At 42.4% G+C, this 26035-nt stretch overlaps 1 protein-coding gene across 1 annotated transcript; it reads right to left on the bottom strand.

Annotated features, from left to right (window-relative positions):
- Positions 1–11306: 11306 nt before the first annotated feature.
- gata5 (GATA binding protein 5) lies at positions 11307–24955 on the bottom strand. Its single transcript, XM_038272540.1, has 7 exons — positions 24768–24955; positions 22968–23514; positions 21459–21628; positions 18004–18132; positions 17816–17900; positions 15959–16080; positions 11307–12416 (listed from the first exon to the last, which is right to left on the bottom strand). Exons 2-7 carry the CDS (start codon positions 23452–23454, stop codon positions 12297–12299), a joined length of 1113 nt encoding a protein of 370 aa, XP_038128468.1. The 5' UTR covers positions 23455–23514; positions 24768–24955; the 3' UTR covers positions 11307–12296.
- Positions 24956–26035: the final 1080 nt, after the last annotated feature.

Genomic DNA, 26035 nt, shown 5'->3' with positions numbered 1-26035 from the left:
ATGTTTTGCTGCCAGTGGAACTGGTTCTTTGCAGAAAGTAAATGGGATAATGAAGAAGGAGGATTACCTCCAAATTCTGCAGGAAAACCTAAAACCATCAGCCCGAAGGTTGGGTCTTGGGCGCAGTTGGGTGTTCCAACAAGACAATGACCCAAAACACACATCAAAAGTGGTAAAGGAATGGCTAAACCAGGCTAGAATTAAGGTTTTAGAATGGCCTTCCCAAAGTCCTGACTTAAACCCCATTGAGAACATTTGGACAGTGCTAAAGAAACAGGTTCATGCAAGAAAACCATCACATTTAGCTGAACTGCACCAATTCTGTCAAGAAGAGTGGTCAAACATTCGACCTGAAGCTTGCCAGGACCTTGTGGATGGCTACCAAAAGCGCCTAGTTGCCGTGAAAATGGCCAAGGGACATGTAACCAAATACTAATGTATATTTTTGACCCAGCAGATTTGGTGACATTTTCAGCAGACCCATAATAAATTTATGAAAGAACCAAATTTTATGACTGTTTTTTGTGACAAACATGTATGTGTTCCGATCACTCTATCACAGAAAAATAAGAGTTGTAGAACTTATTGAAGACTCAAGACAGCCATAACATTATGATTTTTTACAAGTGTATGTACACTTTTGACCACAACTGTAAATTCAGTGCAATCATTGTAATAGGCCAGAAAGTGTCAAGACTTAAAACAGAAGTTTTTGTTTGTGCCATCTTTGACTTCTGATAAAAAAAGGAAACTGTAGACTCTTTCTATAAAAGTTTTGTAAGAACCCATCACTTCATGCCAGTGATTTGAGCAGTGCTTTGAGCTTGTTTAGCGTGGACGATTTATATTTTTCGTCTCACATATAAAGCATTAAATGGCCAAGCTCCATCTGATATCAGAGATCTGATTGTTCCTTATGTTCCTAACAGAGCACTTCGCTCTCAATCTGCAGGTTAACTAGTGGTTCCTAGAATTTCTAAAAGTAGAATGGGAGGCAGATCTTTTAGTTATCAGGCTCCTCTCCTGTGGAACCAACTACCAGTTTTAGTCCGTGAGGCAGACACCCTGTCTACTTTTAAGGCTAGGCTTAAAACTTTCCTTTTTGATAAAGCTTCTAGTTAGAGTGGCTCAGGTTATCCTGATCTATCTCTATAGTTCTGCTGCTATAGGCTTAGACTGCTGGAGGACATAGGGACCCCTTTTTCATCATTCTGCTTCATTCTATCTCTATTCTCCCACTCTGCAGAATCTGTTAGTTCAATCTCTAACGTTCTGCTCTCTCTGCTTTTTCTCATAGTAGCTTCATCTGGTCTGTTCCTGTTTGGCTGTGACTCCATCCTGGAGAGAAATATCAGCTGTGCTGCTGCCATCAACACCTTTGTTTCTAGATGCTGGAGCTTGGCCTGTTTTCCAGTGTAGTCCTGTTTCTCTGACTGTGACTAACTGGATGTGCTCTCTTCATCCTCTGACATGGGAGCTGGCTCGGAGCTCGTCTGCCTGGCTGTGTGTTTCCTGGACGGGGCCGCCTGTGGAGCTGGTTGACAGTTGCCTTTTGTATCTATGCTTCTTTTTCTATGTCTGCTTCTGTCTCCTTGAACCCCAGTGGGCCTCAGCAGATGGCCGCTCACACTGAGCCTGGTTCTGCTGGAGGTTACTTCCTGTTCAAAGGGAGTTTTTCCTTTCCACTGTCGCTACAAGCATGCTTAGTGTGAGGGATTGCTGAAGAGTCAATGAGTCGATGCAATCAGGTGGTTTTCCTTAGAAAACTTTGAATCAATCTGACTGGATGACCTGGTGAACTGTAAAGTGACCTGAGATGACATGTGTTGTGAAATGGCACTATAGAAATAAACTGAATAGAATTTTGAGTGAGGTTCTTTCTCAAATGTACTTCCTTATTAAAGAACTATACACTCACCGGCCACTTTATTAGCTACCCCATGCTAGTAACGGGTTGGACCCCCTTTTGCCTTCAGAACTGCCTCAATTCTGGGTGGCATAGATTCAACAAGGTGCTGGAAGCATTCCTCAGGGAGTTTGGTCCATATTGACATGGTGGCATCACACAGTTGCCGCAGATTTGTCGGCTGCACATCCATGATGCGAATCTCCCGTTCCACCACATCCCAAAGATGCTCTATTGGATTGAGATCTGGTGACTGTGGAGGCCATTTGAGTACAGTGAACTCATTGTCATGTTCAAGAAACCAGTCTGAGATGATTCCAGCTTTATGACATGGCGCATTATCCTGCTGAAAGTAGCCATCAGAAGTTGGGTACATTGTGGTCATAAAGGGATGGACATGGTCAGCAACAATACTCAGGTAGGCTGTGGCGTTGCAACGATGCTCAATTGGTACCAAGGGGCCCAAAGAGTGCCAAGAAAATATTCCCCACACCATGACACCACCACCATCAGCCTAAACCATTGATACAAGGCAGGATGGATCCATGCTTTCATGTTGTAGACGCCAAATTCTGACCCTACCATCCGAATGTCGCAGCAGAAATCGAGACTCATCAGACCAGGCAACGTTTTTCCAATCTTCTATTGTCCAATTTCCATGAGCTTGTGCAAATTGTAGCCTCAGTTTCCTGTTCTTAGCTGAAAGGAGTGGCACCCGGTGTGGTCTTCTGCTGCTGTAGCCCATCTGCCTCAAAGTTCCACGTACTGTGCGTTCAGAGATGCTCTTCTGCCCACCTTGGTTGTAACGGGTGGTTATTTGAGTCACTGTTGCCCTTCTATCAGCTGGAACTAGTCTGGCCATTCTCCTCTGACCTCTGGCATCAACAAGGCATTTCCGCCCACAGAACTGCCGCTCACTGGATGTTTTTTCTTTTTCGGACCATTCTCTGTAAACCCTAGAGATGGTTGTGTGTGAAAATCCCAGTAGATCAGCAGTTTCTGAAATACTCAGACCAGCCCTTCTGGCACCAACAATCATGCCACGTTCAAAGTCACTCAAATCACCTTTCTTCCCCATACTGATGCTCGCTTTGAACTGCAGGAGATTGTCTTGACCATGTCTACATGCCTAAATGCACTGAGTTGCCGCCATGTGATTGGCTGCTTAGAAATTAAGTGTTAACGAGCAGTTGGACAGGTGTACCTAATAAAGTGGCAGGTGAGTGTATATTCCAGAGCTTTCCATAGAGTGGCACAAGTCTTTTAGGGTAGTGGCATCGGATGATGGAGTTGGTTCAAGCCCTGGCCTATTTCAATACCGTTGTGTCCTTGGGCAAGACACTTCACCTGCATTGCCTATATAGTGGATCAATTGTTAAACTTGGTACTGACTTGAAAAGATAAGTACAGGTCATTTACGATTTTAGAATGAAAAAGGACTGAAGAGGTGGGAACCCGTAGATGTCAGGAGGTTTGTAGTTTAAATAGGTCCCCCAAACCTTTGAAGCACAGTGTGTTGCATATGTTCATTGGAATGTGCGAGGTGTGAGGGATTCCCTTCGAGTCGGTGAAATTAGCTGGTTTTCCTTAGATAGAAAACTTTGAATCAGTTTGACTGGTTGAATTGTCTCTGTAGAGTGGCTTATGATGACATGTGTTGTGAATTGGCACTATAGAAATAAACTGAATTGAACTGAAATGAATTTAATGTGGAATAAAATCACCATCCATACACACTGAAACCAACCAACAGGGTTAACTTTTAGAAAGACGTGACATTTCAGTCAGTTTAAGAGAAGAGAAACAAGGCAGAGAAGGTTAGTCACTAAAACCTGTCGTTCCACGGATTTCAGCAGATTAAAATGTCTAAAACTGAAAGTGCTTATATCAGTGGATACATTCCGATAGCATTGGACGTTACTGTCCATGTCATCTCTACAAGAAAATATTGTTGGAAGCCTTTATACAAGTTTAGTGGACAGCAGCTCTGAGAATTTAATTTTTTAACCAACTCAGATCTTTCTGCTACAGTTAGGAGTAGGATGGATGGTAAATCTCTTTTTCTACCTTCCCCATTGGTCACACAACCTTATACCAAAACCCATTTATACCAGGGAACAATCGGCTTTTAGTGGCAGTGGGAACAGCCACTGTAGGGGGAGTGGTGCCCTAGTTGTTAGGCATGGAGCTTGGAATCCTGAGGTTCTGAATTTGAATCCCAATCATGAACATAGATGAGCGTAGGAACGTAGATTGACTGGTAAATTGAGAGCTTTGCCTTTTGGCTCAGCTCTCTCACTGGAAAAACGATCTAGAAATAAGTAAAAATTTCTTAAATTAAGTGTATTTACCCTTGATTTGAGTAGGTAAAAAAGATAGTTTGCCAATGGAATCAGTATTTTTACTCTTAAAATAAGATAATTAGATAGTATTCACTTGAAATAAGAGATTGCAATTGTGTTTTCTAATTTTAAATCTAAATAGTCTTGTTCCATTGGCAAGATGTCTCTTTTATCTCCTCAATTCAAGAACAAATGCACTTATTTTAAGAAAAAATGACTTATCAAGATTTAGTTTTTTGCAGTGTAAATAAAACAGACTGGTACAGCGCCCTCCTCACAGCAGACGCCGCACCAATGCGCCCATTATTCTCCCTCTCCATCTTCCCCTCATTTGTGAGCAAGTCCCCAAGATACTTAAACTCCTCCACTAGGGGCAGTAAATCCTCCGCAACCCAGAGAATAAGCTCAACCCCCTCTGACTCCAGACCATGGTCTCGTATTTGGAAGCACTGATCTTCGTCCCAGTAGCTTCACAATCAGCTGTGAACCGCTCCAGTGAGAGTTATAGATCACGCCCTGATGAAGCCAATAGAACCATGTCATCTGCAACTAGCAAAGACACAGTCCTAAAGCCACCAAAACAGGCTCCATTGTTTACTTTCCTGATTTATGTCACACTGGTGACATCGTCAACACTATCCCACCAGACATGCAGCGGTAGAGGACAGAGGCAACGCAGCTTGCCAACCAGGTGTCAGACAAGTTTTTTTGACAATGAGAATGGAGCCAAATCCCGATTGTTAGCCGGTAAACTTGTGCTTGAAAAAGCTGCTAATTTAAAATAATATCTGATAAAGTATTTAAAAACAGTGGTGCTAAGAAACACAGAAACATTCTTTAGAAAGTTCTTGATTCTGTTAGAATTTCAAGTTCCTTCTTGATCCACTACATCCCTCTGTGTTCACATCATGGTCTTAGCCAGCAAAAGATAAGACAGTAACATCTTTCCCAACAGCCATAAACCGGGCAGTGTTGTTGGTGCCGAGGTGCCTCACTGTCGCCATGGAGGCAGTAAAGTGGCGGCCGTGTTGCTGACTGGCCCGTATTTCCCTCAGTTGTGTGGCCAGTTTGGACCTGGCTGCAATAAAGGAGAGTTGGAAGTCAACCTTTGGTCGACACTGCCCACTTAAGCAACCGACTGGAGAACACGCCCTACTTATGCACACAAACAAAGCATAAGAGTTTAAAAATGTGCACAGATCAAAAGAACAGCGGATCACGGTTTTCAGATATTTATGCAGATGAAGGTTGCATGATAAAAAAACAACATGAATTATGGCATTGATGGTGCTGTGGAGTGGTAACAGTTATAAAACATGATCAGAGCAAAATGTAAGTTAAATGGGTTAAAAACATACCCAAAAATATGCTTTGAAGTAAAGAAGTAGCTGTCACCTTAAAGATTTTTTTCTACTTTTGCTTTTTTGTCACATTTAAATGTTTTGTCATAAAAAAAAATGCTGACAGAAGAGAACAGCACTAAGAAAATGCAAAATCAGGTCAGTATTGGAATTGGGATCCATTTTGCACGGCTATTTTCTAGCTGCTAAACCATGAACCCTGACCTCAGCTGAAGCCAGTAAGGTCTGCAGTGCTTTAGATGTTGTCCTTGGTTATTTGATGTCCTCCTGAATCAGTCATTTAGTAGATTTGGTCGGCCAGTACTCCATGATCACGACATTTTTTATGATTTCTGTGATCCTCTAGTTAAGTAAGTAAGGTCAAGTCAAAAAGCCTTACCCTGAGGTTCCACTGAATGCATTTGCACTGGATACGCACTTTGCACTGACCTGCAGCCATGGTTGATCAAAGCCACTCTCGTCCATCAGAGTGGTTACATACAGCACAACGTGGAGTAATCATGAAGCGTCCCACATGAGTCAGCCGCTGGAGGCCTCTCTGAATTCTGGGGCTGCTTTTAGAGATTTTGAAGCTTACTTCCTGTTATCAGATTCAGATCAGACTCTACAGGTCAGGCCTGGCTGTGGCTCTTAAATACAAACCAAAAAAACGTGGGCGATGCAGCTTTATTTGTGTTATGTAATGGATTAGCCCCTTTCCCATTACATGAGGAAATCCCAGGATGCATTTGATGCAAATTATCTTTGAGAGTTTAACTATTCTGGGGCTTTAATGCCTTTCGGCATTGGACATTTCAACTTTCCCAGAGACTGTTGAAGGGGCAGGGTTATGAACAGCAAGGCAAGGCATTGCACCACCAGGAAAAGTAAGGAGTTAAATGTAAAAGTGTATAGTTTGTATACCCTTAAACCCTTAAGTGTTTTAAAGATTAATTTTAGCAAGAAAATAGAAGTCAGATCTTCAAAAGAAAAGTTGGCTGAGGCGGCGCTGGAGCTGGTTTAAAGTGGTGAATTGGTCTAATAATGTTCATATGTCACTGAAATCGAATATCTGTGGGATGGACCAGATTCAGAAAAGGACCAACTTTTTTTTTTCTGAAGCGCGATGCGTTGCTCAAACAGCAGCTGCTCAAGTTGTAAAAATTTAACTTTAGCTGCTGGACGAGCTGTATCAACCAATGAGAGAAGCTGATCTGGGAGCTGGCAGGGAGTCAGACGCAGCGCTGCTGATGCAGAGCTCTATGATCACTCCTCTGAAACAGTTTATTAACGCCTAAATTAACTTCAAATGTAGAAACCTGCCGGCAGAATATGTTGGCTTTTATTATCCTGCTGCCTGCAGTTTGTAGCACAGACCTGAAAAACGCTAACATCTACTTCCAGCCGCCACCAACAGGAGGGGAAAACCCTGGAGAGGCGAGCGGGCCTGAGGCAGCTGCTGCTGGGGATTCCCAGTGACAGCGCAGCGCCGGTATGTGGGGGTCTGAGCGGCTCCCACAGAGAAATAATCTTTGAAGGCAGGATGGTAATCTGGATGAACTGACTGCACAGACCATGTTTTCAGGAGGACTTTCTCACTTCAACATAGATTCTAACTACTTTCTACCCGCTGATCACAGCTAATATAGCTGCCATTGTTCCAGGCAGAGAAAGGATAGGGTAGCTCCGCCCACCGCGCATCAGACCCACTTTTCCATCTCGCAGTTAGAGCAGCAAAGATGCTTCAGAACTTAACTTGTACAAGCATCAAAAATACAGAAGCATGCATGTTTTTGCTGCTTCTGCTGCTTGTAGTCTGAACGTCGCATAAAACAAATCTGATTTCTATATTTCTATATTTTCACAAAAACAGTATTTTTCTGTAGAGTAGAGTTTTGTGAGCGACTGATCTAATGTGTAATGATCCTGTAACATTTTTAGTAACATATAAGGCAGCCTGGTGAATGAAATGTTTTTAAGCTATTCTGTGGCTGTAAATTTTAAACTCCTGAACCAAAGGCTTACTCAGCACACATTATTAATTATTAATGCAAAAATAGAACACATTATTAATATATGAGCCAAAAACAGGCGCTCCCCGGCAGACCAGGTCATGTTTAAGGGGTGAGGGATGGAAGGATCCAGTACGGTAAATAAATGCTAAATAAATGGGCTGAATTGTAAGCTAATAAAGCTAATTAATAAATAAACTGAAAATTAAGCCAGCTCCAAACGAATCTATGAAGCTTTTATACCCCAGAGTATACGTTTTTCTGGATATTACTGTTATATTACCAGTTCCCATTCAAACTTTAAATGCAGTACACTTATTAAGCACTCAACCCTGAGTTTAAAGCACAAAAGCAGGACTTTAGTGTGCAATACTTGGTCAAAATAATGCCTGGGAAATATTTCCTGTAATTTGGTTCAGCTCCTACTGAAAAATCCCAACATTTCAGGAACTGCAATAGTTCCTGTTTGAAGGAAAAAATCATTTAACTAGATGACGTGACTGTTTACTCTGTTAGCATCAGACATTTTTTTTTCCATAATTACCTTGAAAGTAGGAAATAAAAGCATTTCATATTAGTTCTCTGGAAACTGAGCCCGAGAACCAGCAGCGGTACTTTTTCCAGGGTTCTATGCTACAAACAAACAATCAAAACTTTGATAAAACCAAAGATGAAATAACTCATAGGGCTTAATCTTCTGGCCATCTCACAGGCATCTGATTTGACATATTGACATTTTTAGACCAATTCACCAATATAAACCGGCCCCAGAACCGCCTCCACCAACTTTCCACACACACTGTCCCAGCCATCCACCTGAAATACTAATAACTAAACTGGATTCATCAAACCACCTCCTTCTGTTTCTGTGCCACTGCCTTTGCCGGCGAAGGCAGAGGCACGAAGCAGCGAGCAAAAGCAGACAAACTCGGTGAAGATCTTGCTGGTGTTCAGTGTGAACAACCCTTTAGAGTGTTTGATCCAAAAAGTAGATTTTTTTTACTGCTGTTGTCAATAGAAATGAAAGGATACAGGAAACCGTGTTCATGGAAATCCATGTAAACATGTCATGATCAAGCCTCTAGGAGCTGGCCTGATTGTTCTTTTCACTCACCTGTCTAACTCTGCCTGGTTACCAATTATCACTCATCTTATCCACCTGCTCCTGCTGCTTTATATATATATGGCTCAGTCCCAGCTAGTGATACTTTCGTCAGCTTTTTTAAATTTAGTCTTAGTCACAATGACAAAATAAATTTTAGTGTTAGTCATATTTAGTCTTTGCCTTCCCAGTTTAGTCTTAGTCTTAGTCTAAATGACGAAAATCAATTTTAGTCTTAGTCAAACTTTAGTCATTTTTGTCAATATAGTAATTTTTGTAATTTTAGTCAACATTGTAAATAATAGAACTTCTCCACACACTGCTTCTCTTTTTAAAGTATATATAACACTGTACAGAATAAAAAGTATTCACAAACTGCTTCTCTTTTTCTCTATTTTATTTATATAACACAGTACAGAATAAAACGTCACACACTGATTCTCTTTTTAACATATATCCCACTGCACATATTGAACCTTCTGTCGGCTTGTTTCATCATATCTACAAAGTCTTCATCCTCAATGGTCGTTGCAGGCAGGCCAGAACGCCCAAGAGGCTGGGGAGGGGGATGTCTGGGCCTCCCTACTGAAGCTGCTACCCCCACGACCCGACCCCGGATAAGCGGAAGAAGATGAATGGTTTTCCTACTATCATTCCTTGTTCTGCCTCCAAGCTACTGAGCTTGCCTGTTCCCATCTGAATGTTCTGCCTGAGCTCTCTGTAAACTCCTGGAACTGTCCAAAGTATGTCAGGTTGAAGGACCTGCCCTGCTTTGATCAGAACCCCTGATCTCTTAGCCTTCCTGTTCCGAACTGTTTCAGATTCCTGCTTATTCACTGGGGCATTGGTTCACTCTGGGCGCATCCCGTTGGCAGTCCATCGGCTGGATCCTACCTTGCTCTAAGGAGATGCAGATCCACAGCTCAGTTTATTACTATTTCTATGCTGTCAATAAGCAACTTTTAAGCAATCCCTGTCTGTCTCGCCTGAGTTCTGGTTCCTACATTCTGAATGCTATCCATTTTCCATCCCGCGTATACCAAGCGGAGTGGTGAGGGGTGCTGGTGCCTATCTCTAGCTGTCTACGGGTCAGAGGCGGGGTCAACCCTGCACAGGACTCCAGTCTCGAAATTCTCATGTTCATGGACTGTGGAGGGAAGCCACCTGGGAAGAGTACCCGGAGAGAACTCGGGGAGAATGCAAACTCCAGAAAGACCACGGGGCGGGAATCGAACCCAGAACTTTCTTGCTGCAAGGCAGCAGTGCTACCGACTGCACCACTGAGGAGCCACGTTCTGAACTCTTTACAAAATATCTCAATGTGAAGAAACTCCTGTACACAAACACCAGCATAAGGTTTAATCAGGTGGGTGAAATAATTCTGAAGCCAAATGTAGGGAATCTTATAATTGAATAATCACCAAAGCACTAGAATATTCTTCTTTTATTTTACATTTTTGGTTGGAGAGACCCTGGCCTTTGTCATGACGTTGCACTAAGGCCACCGAAACATCGCTACCATGCCACTTCTGGTTATAAGGCTCTTCCTTAGGAAGGCTGAACCAAGACAGGAACGTCTCACAGCCAATTTCTAAATTTTTAATTTAGAAAAAAAGATTTTGCATGATCTAACTTTTTTAACGGAAAAGTCCCTTCATCAAGGAATAATCAATGGATCATTATTTATACCTAAAACTAATATGTTTGTGGGGATTTAATGAATTTAGTGTTAATCAGTAAAAACATTTTTATTATAATTTTCGTCGCCATGACAGCCCTCCTGCCATCTTCCAGCAGTGACGTCACGGTGCGGTAAGCCTAGCGCCATTCTCCCCGCTTTCCAAGCTAAATCAATGGGAACTACTAGACACATCTGCAATCAACAACAATTATTGAAGATTTCCAGAGGACTTCACCATTGAAATTCACCAGAGCTATAGTGAAACTGACAATGCCCACGTGCATGGCAGCTGGATGCTGGAATACATCGGGTAAAAGTGGAAAAAAAGAGTTCTTCCACCTTTCTGATTCCTGATCCTCCACGGACGGGTTGGTCGTTGGATCGCCAACTTGAAGAGGGAGGATTTGCCATCGAACTTCTGGCCAGAGAAAAAACCCGTAATATGTAGCCAACATTTGGAAGAAGAATGTTTTCAAGATGACTTGGATAATAGCGCGTTGTGACAAACACCAGATACAGCACTGGGACTTGATCAACAGCCGATACCGCACCGTGACGTCACTAACCAGTAGGTGGCAGTAGTGTTCTTTGACAAACATGGATGCCTCCAGTAAAGCACATTCACATGAACATTACTCTGAATTAAAAACACTGATCATTTATTGAACAGGATGGAATCATTTCAGATTTAAAGAACTTTCAGAAGTTTGGATTCTGAATATGAGCGACTTTTCCTTTAACAGCTTTAGGTTCGGAGAGACTCTCTTTATTCAGACATGAGATTTATGGACTTTAAAGCTTCTTCTCCAGTTGTTTTATTGGTTCCTGGTTTGTTTAATCAGTTTATTGCAGATCCTTTTGTGATTTTTGAATGTTTACTCCTAAAAACATTTACACACAAACGGGTGATTATATCAATTATATGAAATTATATATGTTTATTAAACTAAACAAATTTGAAAAAATAAAACAGAAAATCCACACACTCTCTTGCATAATAAAAAACCGAGATAATTACATTATGATTACAATACATTTCACACTCTTATTACTCATTGCACTTTCATTGCTGTTGTCTGTTAGATCAGTAAAATGATGAACTTTTGGACGTTTTATTTTGTCGTTTCTAAGTCTGTGTTTTTCTAAAACAGCCTGTAGCTCGGGAAAAAGAGCAGCCTCTCTACGAGGAGCCCAGTGAGCGGCGGTTTACAACCGGCTGCTTTTAGTGTCCACAATGACTTTTAACTGCCCTTATCTCAACATAAATAATGTGCCTATAAATGTTAATCATCTACATGTTGGTAATGAGACATGCTTAACAGCCATAAAGAGTTATTTTCTGTCCAATTTTTTTGATTGCACTGAAACAACACGCTGGGATTGTCTTTGATAGGCTGAACGTAAAACAGCGAGAGAGAAAAATAAACGCTATAAAATGATGTGGAAGCTTTAAATCGGGTTATTGTGTCCTTATCTTCTCCAATTCCAGCTGAATGTATTTTTACTGGTGAGCTCTGTTTAGTGTAATGTTTCTCCAAACATGATATAGGTAGTAGAAGTTGATGCACTGATGCAGCTTGGTGGACGAACGTCGGTCCAAGTTCTTAGCTCTTTTTTATGAGCTGCAGCTCCTAAAAAAAAGGCACTTTGAAAGACCCGTTAAGTCCATTCCTGGTGAGACTGATGGAGTCATTTACAGCCAGTGTGTTCCATAACATCCCATCATTACTTGGCAGTAGGTAGCCTGTCTGTCACCTTTTGCTTGTTTTCTTTTTGCTTTCAGCCCATTGTGATCCATATAACCGAATCGTCCCAGGGCTGCAGCTCCATGGACGTAGCTGCAGAGCAAAGAGGACTGTCCCTTCAGTAAAGTGAGACCTAGTCAGTCAGGTAGTCCTGTTCTCCCAGGATGCTCACGCTTGAGACAAAGCACACCAGGAATTCTGTGCAGCCATGGACGTTGGGGTGAAGGGATAATCTTCGTATTTAATGTCCACATGTCCAGATGCTGCGCTGTCCAGCGGAGAAGCAGTCTGCAGGAAGCAAAGAGAGAAATCAAAAACATTTTACTGTAAAGCTCCTCAGTTGATTCTATCTCTGCAGAATCTATTAGTTCAATCTCTAACGTTCTGCTCTCTCTGCTTTTTCTCATAGTAGCTTCATCTGGTCTGTTCCTGTTTGGCTGTGACTCCATCCTGGAGAGAAATATCAGCTGTGCTGCTGCCATCAACACCTTTGTTTCTAGATGTTGGAGATCAGCCTGTTTTCCAGTGTAGTCCTGTTTCTCTGACTGTGACTAACTGGATGTGCTCCCTTCATCCTCTGACATGGGAGCTGGCTCGGAGCTCGTCTGCCTGGCTGTGTGTTTCCTGGACGGGGCCGCCTGTGGAGCTGGTTGACAGTTGCCTTTTGTATCTATGCTTCTTTTTCTATGTCTGCTTCTGTCTCCTTGAACCCCAGTGGGCCTCAGCAGATGGCCGCTCACACTGAGCCTGGTTCTGCTGGAGGTTTCTTCCTGTTCAAAGGGAGTTTTTCCTCTCCACTGTCGCTACAAGCATGCTTAGTGTGAGGGATTGCTGAAGAGTCAATGAGTCGATGCAATCAGCTGGTTTTCCTTAGATAGAAAACTTTGAATCAATCTGACTGGATGATCTGGTGAACTGGAAAGTGACCTGAGATGACATGATGTGAATTGGAGCTATAGAAATAAACTGAATAGAATTGAAAGGAAAAGCTCCTGATAAAAGTTACAAAAAACCTGACAAATTGATTTATTTTATGTTTTTATATCTTTTTTTTATCTGCATTGGTTCTCGTAGCTTCATGTCCGAGTCTCTGTGGCTCCTCAATAACAGAAAAAAAATCCCTTAATTAAATAAATTATAGCAATAAATATGCAATGCTGAAAAGTAATTTTTCTTGAGTAAATAGTAAAAACCTGATACTTCCTATTGGATCATTCGCTCCTGTTAGGTCACATGACCCAAAGGAGGAATAAGAAAAAGGATGAGATTATAGTTTAAGCAGAAGGGTTAAACAAAACTATGATTTAACTATGAATTAAATCAACCCTAAAACTTGTTAATCGTGCAGATAAGAAGAAATCAGTCTGAATTTTTTCTGAAGTCGGGATTCTTTGGATCCTTTATTATCTTAGCTGAACAGAGGCTTTAAAACTATTCATATTTATTCCTCCAGTAGAAATCCTACTGATTAAAAACACTTTTTTAGAAGTTAGAGGATCAACTTCAGCTTTTTACTCCAGTAAAAGTGTAAAAGTACCATTTTAAAAAAATATTTAAAGTATAAAAGTAAAAGTAATGCAGGATAAAATGTTAAAGCCAGAAGCTTTCCTGCTCTACTTGATTAAAGGAAAAATTTTCTACTATTCTGGATGATAACTTCCTTAGACTTTATTTTCTTAGTTTTATAACTAATGGCGTCAAATTTAACTTTGCATCATCTGGAAAAACATATTTGTCTTGGTTTGTGGTGAGCAACAAGTTGGGGCAGCACCGTGTCCAACCACAAGGAATTAATTGTCTGGATGAAACTAGGCCAACAGGCCATCATGAAAATGAGCTTAAATGAAACAAAACTAACAGGTCTAATTTTTTAAATGTAAGCATTAGAAGGAAAAAGTTTTCTAAAAAAATAAATACTCCTGTAAAGTCTAGATAGCCAATATCTATACTGAAGTAATGAAGTATTTGTACTTTGTTACTTGGTGCCTCTGCTGATAAAAAAAAAAAAAGCTCAGTTTTGAAGGTTTGGGGATTTTAGTTTTGGTCTGCCATATTTTGTTACACAAAATAATAATTTTTATCTCATTCAAGTAAAAGATAAATGAAAATAATCCACATATTCCATAATAATTCCAATAATAATCCATATATGGGCTCCTGGAGCAGCAGGGAATGTTTTTCACCAACCAGGCAGGTTCATGCACAGAAAACCTGAAGCCGCTTTAATTAGACTTTTAGATCGAAGTTTAAAACCAATCTTCAAGTTCCTTCCTGTTTTGTAAAATCCTCCATGTTCTCTCTGATACGCCTCGTCCTGTTGCTTGATCTTCAAACACTGTTCTGGAAAAGCTAGCTCAGCTGCAACGGCTGTTTTTAGTCAAACAAGAAAAATGTGTTCATGTTGTTTTTTCTGAAAATTCAGAAACATATTTTCAGATAAAAACGTAAAACATCAAAAAACAAATTCTTTTTCTAGCCTTCATTCCACAGTCACAATTATAGAGCAACAAAATTCCCTCTCTGCATTATAACCCCTCCCCTTTGGGAGCAGCGGGCTGCCATTGTGCGGCACTCAGGGAGCAGTGTGGGGTTAAGGGTCTTGCTCAGGGACCCAGATTGGAGGCTGTGAGGATCAAATCCAGTGGAGGTTTTACCATTAGGCAATAGAAAAGGTCCAAACAGACAGCAGCAAACCATTTGAAAACAAACCATGCAAAGAGCAGTGTTGCCAACTTAGCGCTTTAGTCGCTATATTTAGCCACTTTTCAGACCCCTCTAGCACTTTGATTTCTAAAAAGCTCCTAGCGCCAAATCTAGAGACTTTTTTCTGCTACTGGAGACTTTGGAGACAACATCTAAAAGCAGCGAACTCTGCTCTCCAGAGCGAGTAGATTGGTAACCCCGCCTCCTGCTCTCCTCTATCTTGTCTGCTGTCATGATTCATGCAGCTATTATTTCATCCAAATGAAAAATGGAGAACAGATAAGCAGATCATGGCTTGTCTACAGTGAAAAGAAGGACTGGGTTATTTACTTTTATGTCTATTCTATTAACATTTCTCTTTCTCTATAATGGGGCTGTTCTATGTGATGTCTTCTCCATTCAGAGGGCCCCCTGCCTGTCTTTGCCTAGGGCCCCAAATTTCCTAAATGCGCCCCTGATTGAACCGGGTACTTGCAACCTTCTCAGAGCATTCAGCTCTAGGCCACTAGGCCAACTCTCCCTCATCTATGGATTAGTAGAAGCTCCACTGGCTGCAGCAGAGAGGTCTGACTGTAGAAAATGAGGAAATTAACTCAAATTGTTCTCAGTAGTGAACGTCACAGTGGATATGAACCTTCTGCTTCCAGAAGGTACGGAACTGAAGTTCTCCTGCTGTTTTAATCAAACAACTTTCATGTTGCAGCTTTAATTTCATGTTTCATGCAGGATGTGGACTTTAAGAATCCACTGGCCCTGCTGCTACTCCTCCATCGCCTCCAAGTCGTGCAGGAGGACTAAATATTGCAGCAGAGCGCTGAGGATGATGCTTTCCTGCGCTTCGGTTATCCGATCCAGGGAACTATGGCTATGCTAAATGAACAGAAGGATGCTGTTTAGAGTCATCTTCCCTGATAAGATGTTGACTCTTCTCCTCCCGACAGAGAGGGAAACAACAGCATCCCTTCAGAATCCTGATAAGGTAGTGATGTCATACGTTGTGTCATAACCGCCATGACTAAAAGAGGATGCTGAACGTCAGAGAGAGTGAAGGACTCAGAGTCCACCATGAGAAGTTTTCTTCACTAATTCCACTTTGTATGACCAGGTGTGTGTGGAGGAGGGGCTACCTGAGCGCCAGGTGTGACTGCATGCCCTGCGTAGGACGCCATGCTGGGTTCGCTCTTGATGGCCGAGGCGTGTTCAGAGACTTTCAGGGAGGATGGGGAGCTGGCGTCCGAGGTGATGGATCCTAGAAATAAAACAGGATGAGCATTTATTCCAACTAGGGCTGCAACCAACCATGCAAATCAATAAATCTGTCAATTAATCGATTTTTATGAAATGAAACCAGGTGAAAGTAAAACTTTCTGGAGTTCTGGATTATAGAGCAGATTGACAGATGAAAAAGTGTTTAATGTAAAAATGCAAAATGTTTATATATATATTTTTCCAATCTTGATATAATTCCTGCTCTAAGTCGCTCTGTGGCCTAAAGGCAGGTTTTTATAATCCAGTTAACTATTAATTATTACTAAATTGATGATTATTTCAATAATCTGCACTAGAAAAAATATCTAGAAATAAGTAAAAATATCTTAAATTAAGTGTATTTGATAATTGATCATTTGAGTAGGTAAATGAGATAGTATTTTTACTTTAAAATAAGATAATTAGATAATATGCACTTGAAATAAGACAATGCAATTGTGTTTTCTTATTTTAAGTGTAAATTGTCTTGTTCCATTATCAAAAGGTCTCTTTTACCTCCTCAATCCAAGATAAAATGCACTTATTTTAAGAAAAAATGACTAGATTGATCTAGATTTCTATTTTTTCCAGTGTGTAATTCTTTAGTAAAAATGTCCTAAATAAAATGTATCTACACTAAAAAAAGTGTAACATGTAGCTGTTCATTCAAACTAATGACTGTCACTAAACCGGATGAAATTAATGATTTGATTGTGTGATTCATTCTTTTAGGATTTAGAGACATCAAGTTTGATTTAACCTGAATTAAATAAACGTACAAAGTTTTTGATTTCTCTCAATGTTTATATATTTCTTCATGACCTGCAGGTCATTGTTTTTGTTTGAGTCACATGTGAATTGTGTTTCGCACGCTGCAGTCAGAGCATGTGATCAAGTCCAAGTCCCAGACGGTGAGAGAGAGAGAGAGAGCGCCATTTTCGTCGTCTCTACATCCTGGGTGGATTTCGCCCATAAATAAACGAAAGTAGCAAAGATGTTGCCTATAATCAATGTTATAGCTGCTAGTTAGCTGTTTGGTTTAAATGCTGGATACCCGGCCATCACTGGTGAGCATGTTAGCGACGGATGCTAACTGCTACCTATTGCCGAGGCTAGCTATAGTCAATTTACATCACCTGGATTTACAGCATTTAAGGCTATGTTTACAATTAATAAATACATTTAAATTAATCTATTTCATTTGAAATAAAGTCAAATGAAATATGAAAATTATAATTTTGTTATATTTAAATGAATTAACTGGTGTCAAGAAAAACATTAATTCATGTTAATTTAGCTGAAAGTAATTACATTAGGTTGGTTCATTTTTAATGTATTAGTTTGGTTCATCAACTGAAATGTTCAGAAAATGATTTGGAACGGCAAAGATTTAAAGTTGGGTTAAATGCAGAATTATTGTTTACATTAAATTCAGATTCTGTAAAGTCAAATCTTTTAGATTTGATATCTGGACATCTTTTATTTGAGCAGCGTTATATTTTTTCCAGTGTACCCTTAGTTTGCGCAGGTAAATAAAATGATTTTTCAGTGGAATTTATATTTTTAGTCTTGGAATAAAATAATTAAATAATATGTGCTTGGAATAATACAATGCAACTGTTTTTTTTTTTCATATTTTAAATGTAAATGATCTTGTTCCATTAGTCTCATTTACCTCCTCAATTTAAGAAAAAAATGCACTTATTTATATTAAATTTTTTCAGTGTGTAGCCCACCTGTGGATGTTTTATTCTTCGGTATCTTGGGTTTACGCTTCCTCGTCTGAATGCTTTCTTTCTTCATGGCCAGAGGTCTGGGCACCTGGAGGGAGTAGAGCAACAGAAGCTGCAGTCTGTTATGAAACCCTCTGAGAACAGATAAGGTGACCTCCATGCCCTGCGGGGGCCGGTTTAAAGCAGCCTACCCCGTGCAGCTTCATGTAAAGGCCGCAGGCGTTGCAGACGGGCTCCCCGTCAGCGTTGCGTCTCCATAACGTGGTGGTGCTGGTGTGGCAGTTGGTGCAACACAGACCGGCGCGGCGGGACGGGGTCTGCTGTGGTGGACAGAGACAAGGAGCTGTTAGCTGGGAAGACATGCTTCACGTTTCTCTGCCGTCCTCCAATGCATCACAAAAACATTAGCATTGTTTTAGAGGGCAACTCATTTCCAGGCAGCAGGAAAACCGCTGAGGCTGCAAAGAAGCGTGTCTAAAAGCGACTCTTATCAAGGCCAAGGTCACTTCAGGACAAATAGAAATGCAGCAGCTCACAGCCGCATGCTCTGCAGAGCGGAGAGTTCCTGGGAAAAAAGCCAGCAGTGAAACCTTGGCCAGCAGCAGCAAACAAACCTAAACGGCCTAGTCCAAGTTTGGCTGTTAGCAGCTTAAACATGTTTATCAAAATCCAGCTTAAACTGTACTGAGGTGTCAGAAGAACCAGACTGAAAACAGTACGCATGCGCAAGACGTCAGATTTGCTTTTATCCCTTTAGTTTTGTAAGAAGAACAAACTTTAAAGTACCTCAACAGGCGTGTGTCCCTTTAGTCATGTACAAAAGACAAAACAACTTACTGTCAGATAGCCATACGCTTCAAAAAACCCCAAATAGTAAATTATTAAATTGGTTTTTTGAACGTGGCTGAGGGGATACACGCCCGTTAAGGTAGTTTAAAGTTTGTTTTTCATTTGTAAAGTGAGTATTGACTCTGGGTATGCTGACCTGACTGCTCATCTTACAGAACAACACCGGCCCTCTGGAGCCAAAGAATGGATTTTATGTAAGAGAATAAAGACGTGTTCCTTTCAATAAAAAAAAAAGAATGGCTAAAAGCTCTAAATAAATGGGAAAACGTTCTGACATCAGAGCAATTTATAAAGAAAATGCTTTATTCTAGAGCTGCAACAGGCCCTTTCAGACATGCTGATGATGCCGAAGATATAAAATGAGTTTGACATCCATGAACGAAATCAATTATTTAACTAATTTATTCGTTTCAGTACATAAAAAGGCTAAGAATCAACTCAGTTAATTAATTAATCCAAAGAAATATTAATTACTGATTCACTAATAGATTATTAAGCTGGAAAAATAAATTAAATAAATGATTGTAATGTTCTGACATTGTTTCCAAACCATTTCCTTGATCTGACTTTCATCAAGAAAATTCAAGGAAAATAATTTAATTCTCAATAAATTCCCCATAAATGACTTCAGGCTCATTTTTAAAGGTCTGAACCTTTAGAGCCACTAAAATTAGGATTGCCTTTTATTTTCACACAGCAGGCTGATGGATTTAAATGGCCCCTGGAGGCCTCCCTGGATGGCCCCTGGAAGGATGGGCACCTAAATGGCCCCTGGAGGGCCACCCTGGATGGGTTCCTAGATGGCCCCTGGTGGCCACCCTGGATGGGCCCTGGAAGGATGGGCCCCTAAATGAGCCCTGGATGGGCCCTGGAAGGATGGGCCCCTAAATGAGCCCTGGATGGGCCCTGGAAGGATGGGCCCCTAAATGAGCCCTGGATGGGCCCTGGAAGGATGGGCCCCTAAATGAGCCCTGGATGGGCCCTGGAAGGATGGGCCCCTAAATGAGCCCTGGATGGCCCCTGGAAGGATGGCCCCTGGAAGGATGGGCCCCTAAATGAGCCCTGGATGGGCCCTGGAAGGATGGGCCCCTAAATGAGCCCTGGATGCCCCCTGGAAGGATGGCCCCTGGAAGGATGGCCCCTGGAAGGATGGGCCCCTAAATGAGCCCTGGATGGGCCCTGGAAGGATGGGCCCCTAAATGAGCCCTGGATGGCCCCTGGAAGGATGGCCCCTGGAAGGATGGGCCCCTAAATGAGCCCTGGATGGGCCCTGGAAGGATGGGCCCCTATATGAGCCCTGGATGGCCCCTGGAAGGATGGGCCCTGGAAGGATGGCCCCTGGAAGGATGGGCCCCTAAATGAGCCCTGGATGGGCCCTGGAAGGATGGGCCCCTAAATGAGCCCTGGATGGCCCCTGGAAGGATGGCCCCTGGAAGGATGGGCCCCTAAATGAGCCCTGGATGGGCCCTGGAAGGATGGGCCCCTAAATGAGCCCTGGATGGCCCCTGGAAGGATGGCCCCTGGAAGGATGGGCCCCTAAATGAGCCCTGGATGGGCCCTGGAAGGATGGGCCCCTAAATGAGCCCTGGATGGCCCCTGGAAGGATGGCCCCTGGAAGGATGGGCCCCTAAATGAGCCCTGGATGGGCCCTGGAAGGATGGGCCCCTAAATGAGCCCTGGATGGCCCCTGGAAGGATGGCCCCTGGAAGGATGGGCCCTGGAAGGATGGGCCCCTAAATGAGCCCTGGATGGCCCCTGGAAGGATGGCCCCTGGAAGGATGGGCCCTGGAAGGATGGGCCCCTAAATGAGCCCTGGATGGCCCCTGGAAGGATGGCCCCTGGAAGGATGGCCCCTGGAAGGATGGGCCCCTAAATGAGCCCTGGATGGGCCCTGGAAGGATGGGCCCCTAAATGAGCCCTGGATGGCCCCTGGAAGGATGGCCCCTGGAAGGATGGGCCCCCTAAATGAGCCCTGGATGGGCCCTGGAAGGATGGGCCCCTAAATGAGCCCTGGATGGGCCCTGGAAGGATGGGCCCCTAAATGAGCCCTGGATGGCCCCTGGAAGGATGGCCCCTGGAAGGATGGGCCCTGGAAGGATGGGCCCCTAAATGAGCCCTGGATGGCCCCTGGAAGGATGGCCCCTGGAAGGATGGCCCCTGGAAGGATGGGCCCCTAAATGAGCCCTGGATGGGCCCTGGAAGGATGGGCCCCTAAATGAGCCCTGGATGGCCCCTGGAAGGATGGCCCCTGGAAGGATGGGCCCCTAAATGAGCCCTGGATGGGCCCTGGAAGGATGGGCCCCTAAATGAGCCCTGGATGGCCCCTGGAAGGATGGCCCCTGGAAGGATGGGCCCCTAAATGAGCCCTGGATGGGCCCTGGAAGGATGGGCCCCTAAATGAGCCCTGGATGGCCCCTGGAAGGATGGCCCCTGGAAGGATGGGCCCCTAAATGAGCCCTGGATGGGCCCTGGAAGGATGGGCCCCTAAATGAGCCCTGGATGGCCCCTGGAAGGATGGCCCCTGGAAGGATGGGCCCTGGAAGGATGGGCCCCTAAATGAGCCCTGGATGGCCCCTGGAAGGATGGCCCCTGGAAGGATGGGCCCTGGAAGGATGGGCCCCTAAATGAGCCCTGGATGGCCCCTGGAAGGATGGCCCCTGGAAGGATGGCCCCTGGAAGGATGGGCCCCTGGAAGGATGGGCCCCTAAATGAGCCCTGGATGGGCCCTGGAAGGATGGGCCCCTAAATGAGCCCTGGATGGCCCCTGGCCTTTAGAACAGCCTCCGCTCCGTCTTACCAGCCGTTTCTGGGGCTTGATGAGCGGCCGGTTGATGCCGTTCATCTTGTGGTAGAGGCCGCAGGCGTTGCACAGGTAGTGACCGGTTCCGTCTCTGCGCCACAGCGGCGTGGAAACGGAGCCGCAGTTCACGCATTCTCTGCCCTCCGTGGGCATGTCGTCCATCAGCTCTGAAGAAAGAAAGAGAAGAGAAGATTGGATGACGTCATCCCTGAAACATTAACGGATGTCAAATCATCAGATCAGAACCACCAGCTTCATCAGTGAAATGCGCATCTTTGTCCTGCTGATCATTTATCATAGAAGAAAAACTAACAGCTTTCTTCATTCATTATTAGAAAAAACTTTTAAAATTATTCCGAGACAAGAAATTCGTTTGATAAATAATAAATCCTCCAAAAATCACATTTTATTTTTCCATATTTGAGATAAATGTCATGAAATGATCCGATGGAGGACTTCCGGCCCCTGAAGGTTTTTGGTTCATTGTTTTTATTTTTGCAAGGAAAGTGTTATAAAACTAATAAAAAGAAAGATATCAACGGCTATTTAAAGGGAAATATTCGCTTTTATTATTAAACTCTGGTGCATAAAGGAAATGCATAAAGAACATCTTTTAGATGTTCAGAAATTTAGGGGAATTCTGTGAGTCATTAATAAACTCACAAACACTGAGCTGCTAAAGTTCAACATTTCCTCAGTTATTGGAGAATCTTTGATCCCAACTTCAACCTTTCTAAAGATTAAATCCTTTATTTTATTCAGCTGCTTTAATTCAGGTTTTTCCAAAGATGGCTGGAAGTTGGCTTCACATTTGATAAATATGTCTATAAATGATTTTAAAATTATTTAAAATAAAATTAAAACTAAGGTGAATTAATTGATGAATAATTTCTTTTATGCCTAAAATGTTTTAAAATCCGACCTTCTGTTTAGCATGTAGTGCTGAGTTTAAACATAAAAGAACAACAGCGATAATTAGAGAAACTAGATTCATGCATCAATTTAACCAAAACTGGAAGAAGTTTGAAATCTAAGATGTTTAAACTAAATATTGAGGATATTTTTAAATAGATTAAGTCAGATTAATCCTTTAAACATCCCCGGAATAAAAGTCGCTCTTTGATCAACCTGAGGTGCCAATCAGACGCTCCTACCTGCGGTGGGCGGATCCAGGTGAGAACTGTGTGTGTATTCCAGCTCACCCTGAGGTTCTGGGATTAAATTAACACTTTAATTGATTGTTTTCAGCAGAATGTGGATTGTCTGAATCTAATGAGGCATCGTTTGGTGGAGGCGCTCTGATTGAATCACCTCCTGGAATAAATAAAGGCGCATCAGAAGCTGCTGAGGATGAAGGTGAATGGAGAGTTCACACGTGACCAAACTCACCTTTACCAGCAAATAATAATAATAATAAAAACATCCGGAAAATATCAACTGGAAAAAAATTGACTGGATTTTAGGATAAATTGAAATAAAATAAAAATGATTCCTTGAGCCACTCACCCAGACTGGACCTCCGCCCGCTCAGGGCCCCCTGCCGGCCCTGCAGACTGATCACCCCGCTCTCGAAGGGCCCTGGGGTCCAGGAAGACGTGGCCATCTCCGGGCTCATGTACGCATACGGGCTGGAGTAAGACCCCCCCACGGAGCGCACCAGCGCGCCCCCGTACTGACCCTGGAAGCCTCCGTCCCGCGCGGCGTTGGCGCTGACGGGCGGGCTGTGAGGGTAGGAGAAGCCGTGCGGAGGGTGAGGGCTGCTGGGAGCGAAGGAGGAGCCGTCCGCGGCGCTCTGGGCCCAGCCGTGGGGCCCGGGCAGGCCGTGGCTCTGGTGGCTGGACTCGCAGCTCTGCAGGTAGGGCAGGGAGGGCAGCATGGCCGGGACCCTGCTGGTGGGGACGTAAACCGGAGAGCTGGCCGAGGGGTGGATGTAATTCCCGGTGTCATGGGGGTAGGGGGGCTGGTTGGAGGACAGGGCCAGACTTTGGTACATTCTGGGGGCCTTCAGGGGGATCTGGGTCAGTCTGACCCGGAGAAACTTCTGCTGCTCCTCCTGAAACATCAAAGGAAAAATCTGATTTAAAAAACCTGCAGGAAACCATCAGGATAAAATAAAAATAAAAACAATTCTATGCACCTTTTATGTAGCTCAATCTTAATTCATATTTCATCATCTTTATTCAGTACATTTCACAACCAATTAAACGATCAAACACATTTCTAGCTAAATTAAATATCTCTCATTTAATTTGTTAATTTCCATTAGGATCATTCTGTTAAAGAGAAACGGAAAATAAGATCTGATTTGTAAATTATGTCATAAAATAATGTAAAACTTCTTATTTTTGAAACGTACAGTGAAAAAAAGATCTAGAAATAAGTCAAAATGTCTCAAATTAATTTTATTTATTTTCACAAATAAGATAGTTTGCCAATGGAATGAGTATTTTTCCCCCTAAAATAAGATAATTAGATAATATGCACCTAAAATAAGACAATGCAATAGTTTTTTCTTATTTTGAATGTATACTATCTTATTTAAAGAAAAAAATGACTTACTTAGATTTAAACTTTTTGCAGACTGTGAATAATTTTCTAACTAAAACTCAGATATTTAATTTACTGCATGGAAGCAACGCCTCATTAAAGCTGGTCACTAAAGGAAAGAATGTTTAAAAAATAAAACTCAAACTTTCTCTGCTGCTGCTCTTTCCTACGGAAATATTAAGCATTTGTAACATTAATGGACAATTTATTAATTAAAATAAATAATTGGGATGTAATTTATTTTAATGTAGACTAATATTTTACAGTTACAGGTGTCCAAAACCCATTTTATGTTGTACTTTTGTTTTATTTTCCATTAAAAGAAAAGAAATTGTTTTCTTGTTGATAAAATGTAAAAAAACAAAACAAACAAACAACCAAAATACTTTAGAAGTAATTTCCAAAGCAAACGGGAAACAATTAGATATAAATCCCCTCCTTTAAAAAACGGAATTAAAAGTATTTTTTGTTCCCAACAGAGTAAAAGAAAAGAGGAAGGGCGTGAGAATAAAAAAGTGTCAATAAATCATTCATCCCTTCGCTCATATTTCACTGCATCACCCTGAGTGACATGAGACGGATTAAATGAGATTAACAGCAGCCAATCAGGGCGCGCGCAGCCTGGTCGCATCCCGACCCAAACGGAACCAGAGAGCGTCCCAGATTTATCTCAGCCCGCAGAGATTTTCTCCTGTGAAAGTTGATAAAGTCGCTCCGCTTCATGCGCTCCGCTCCGGGCCTCTCGGGGTTTTATCTCACCAGATAAGGACGGCCCGGTGATAAAGAGCTCCGGTCCTCAGCGCAGAGCCGCAGGCTGGGCGCAGCTGCTCCCTCCAGGCGCACAGAAAGGCTGGAGCTGCTGGAAGATCTTTGACTTTTCCTCTTCTTTGGATCCCCTGATCGCTGCAGCGCGGCTCCTCCTCTGCAGATAGCTGCTGCTGCTGCTGATCATCTGTGATATGGGAGTGCTCCTCTGCGCGCTCCTACTGGATCATTTGTACGGCCAGAAAACACGTGACGCAAGCAGCCGCTCCGAGGTAGGCCAAGGTGGAGGGGAGGGGGAGGACCCTGCAGCTGAGGCCCCTAAAGTCTCCCAAACCTTCACAGGATCCCACTTCATTCATCTTCCTCTAATTATTTCGTTTTTAATTATTCGCTGAAATCATTCAAACATGCAATAAAACTTCTCCCCGTTCCTGCTTTATTGGTGACGTTTGTAATTGAAGGTTGGATCGGGCACCGGAAAGGAAAGTCAGGTTTGTTTGGTTTTTTATTATAAGGAAATAAATGTGAAGGTTTTTCTCTGAAAGCGCAGAATAACCGCTCTGCACACAGAGAGCAGAAATAATAGGAATTATTTTACAGCAGAGAATTTTAAAACATTTAAAACCCAAACGGCGCTTTAGTTTAGTTTATTTACAGCAAATCCCAACATTTAAAATTCCGTTTATTTGGGAAACAAATTAAGATAATTCATAAAAAACTGAAACAAAAATCATAACATGAATAATAAACATTTTTGCACATTTTTAGATTTTCTTCAGAATTAGGTAAAATTATAAGATATTAATTTATTAGAATAAAACAGAGATAAATCATTTGAAATCTGCAGGATAGCAGCCTCCAGCCCATTTCTCTTTGAGGCCTTTTTCTACAGAAAGCGCGTCATAACGAGCGGCCCCTTTGATCGTCATGGATGCATTAATTAACCCTCCTGCTTGATTGGATCTGAAGGCCAGACATACAAACGATCCTGTTTTATCATCAAACCCATTTTCTGCAAGAAAACCAAACATGTAATCAGGAAATTATAAACTCAGCTTTTAAATTTAAGAGTTTGTTGATGTTTAGAAGACCAAACTATGACTTTAAATGTCTGTAAACTAAATGTGACCAACAGGAGATGATCATATTTAGGATCCTCATCATCTCTTTTCCCCCCGGTTTTTTTGGACATAAGGCTGTATCTCCCTGTTTTCAGTTTTTTAGCGCAAATGTTTCCAATTTCTTTCATTTTTTCATGAGCA

This window comes from Cyprinodon tularosa, unplaced genomic scaffold (assembly GCF_016077235.1).
Source record: "Cyprinodon tularosa strain WSP-4 unplaced genomic scaffold, ASM1607723v1 ctg835, whole genome shotgun sequence".
NCBI lineage: Eukaryota > Metazoa > Chordata > Actinopteri > Cyprinodontiformes > Cyprinodontidae > Cyprinodon > Cyprinodon tularosa.
This window is presented reverse-complemented; position numbering and strand designations above follow the sequence as displayed.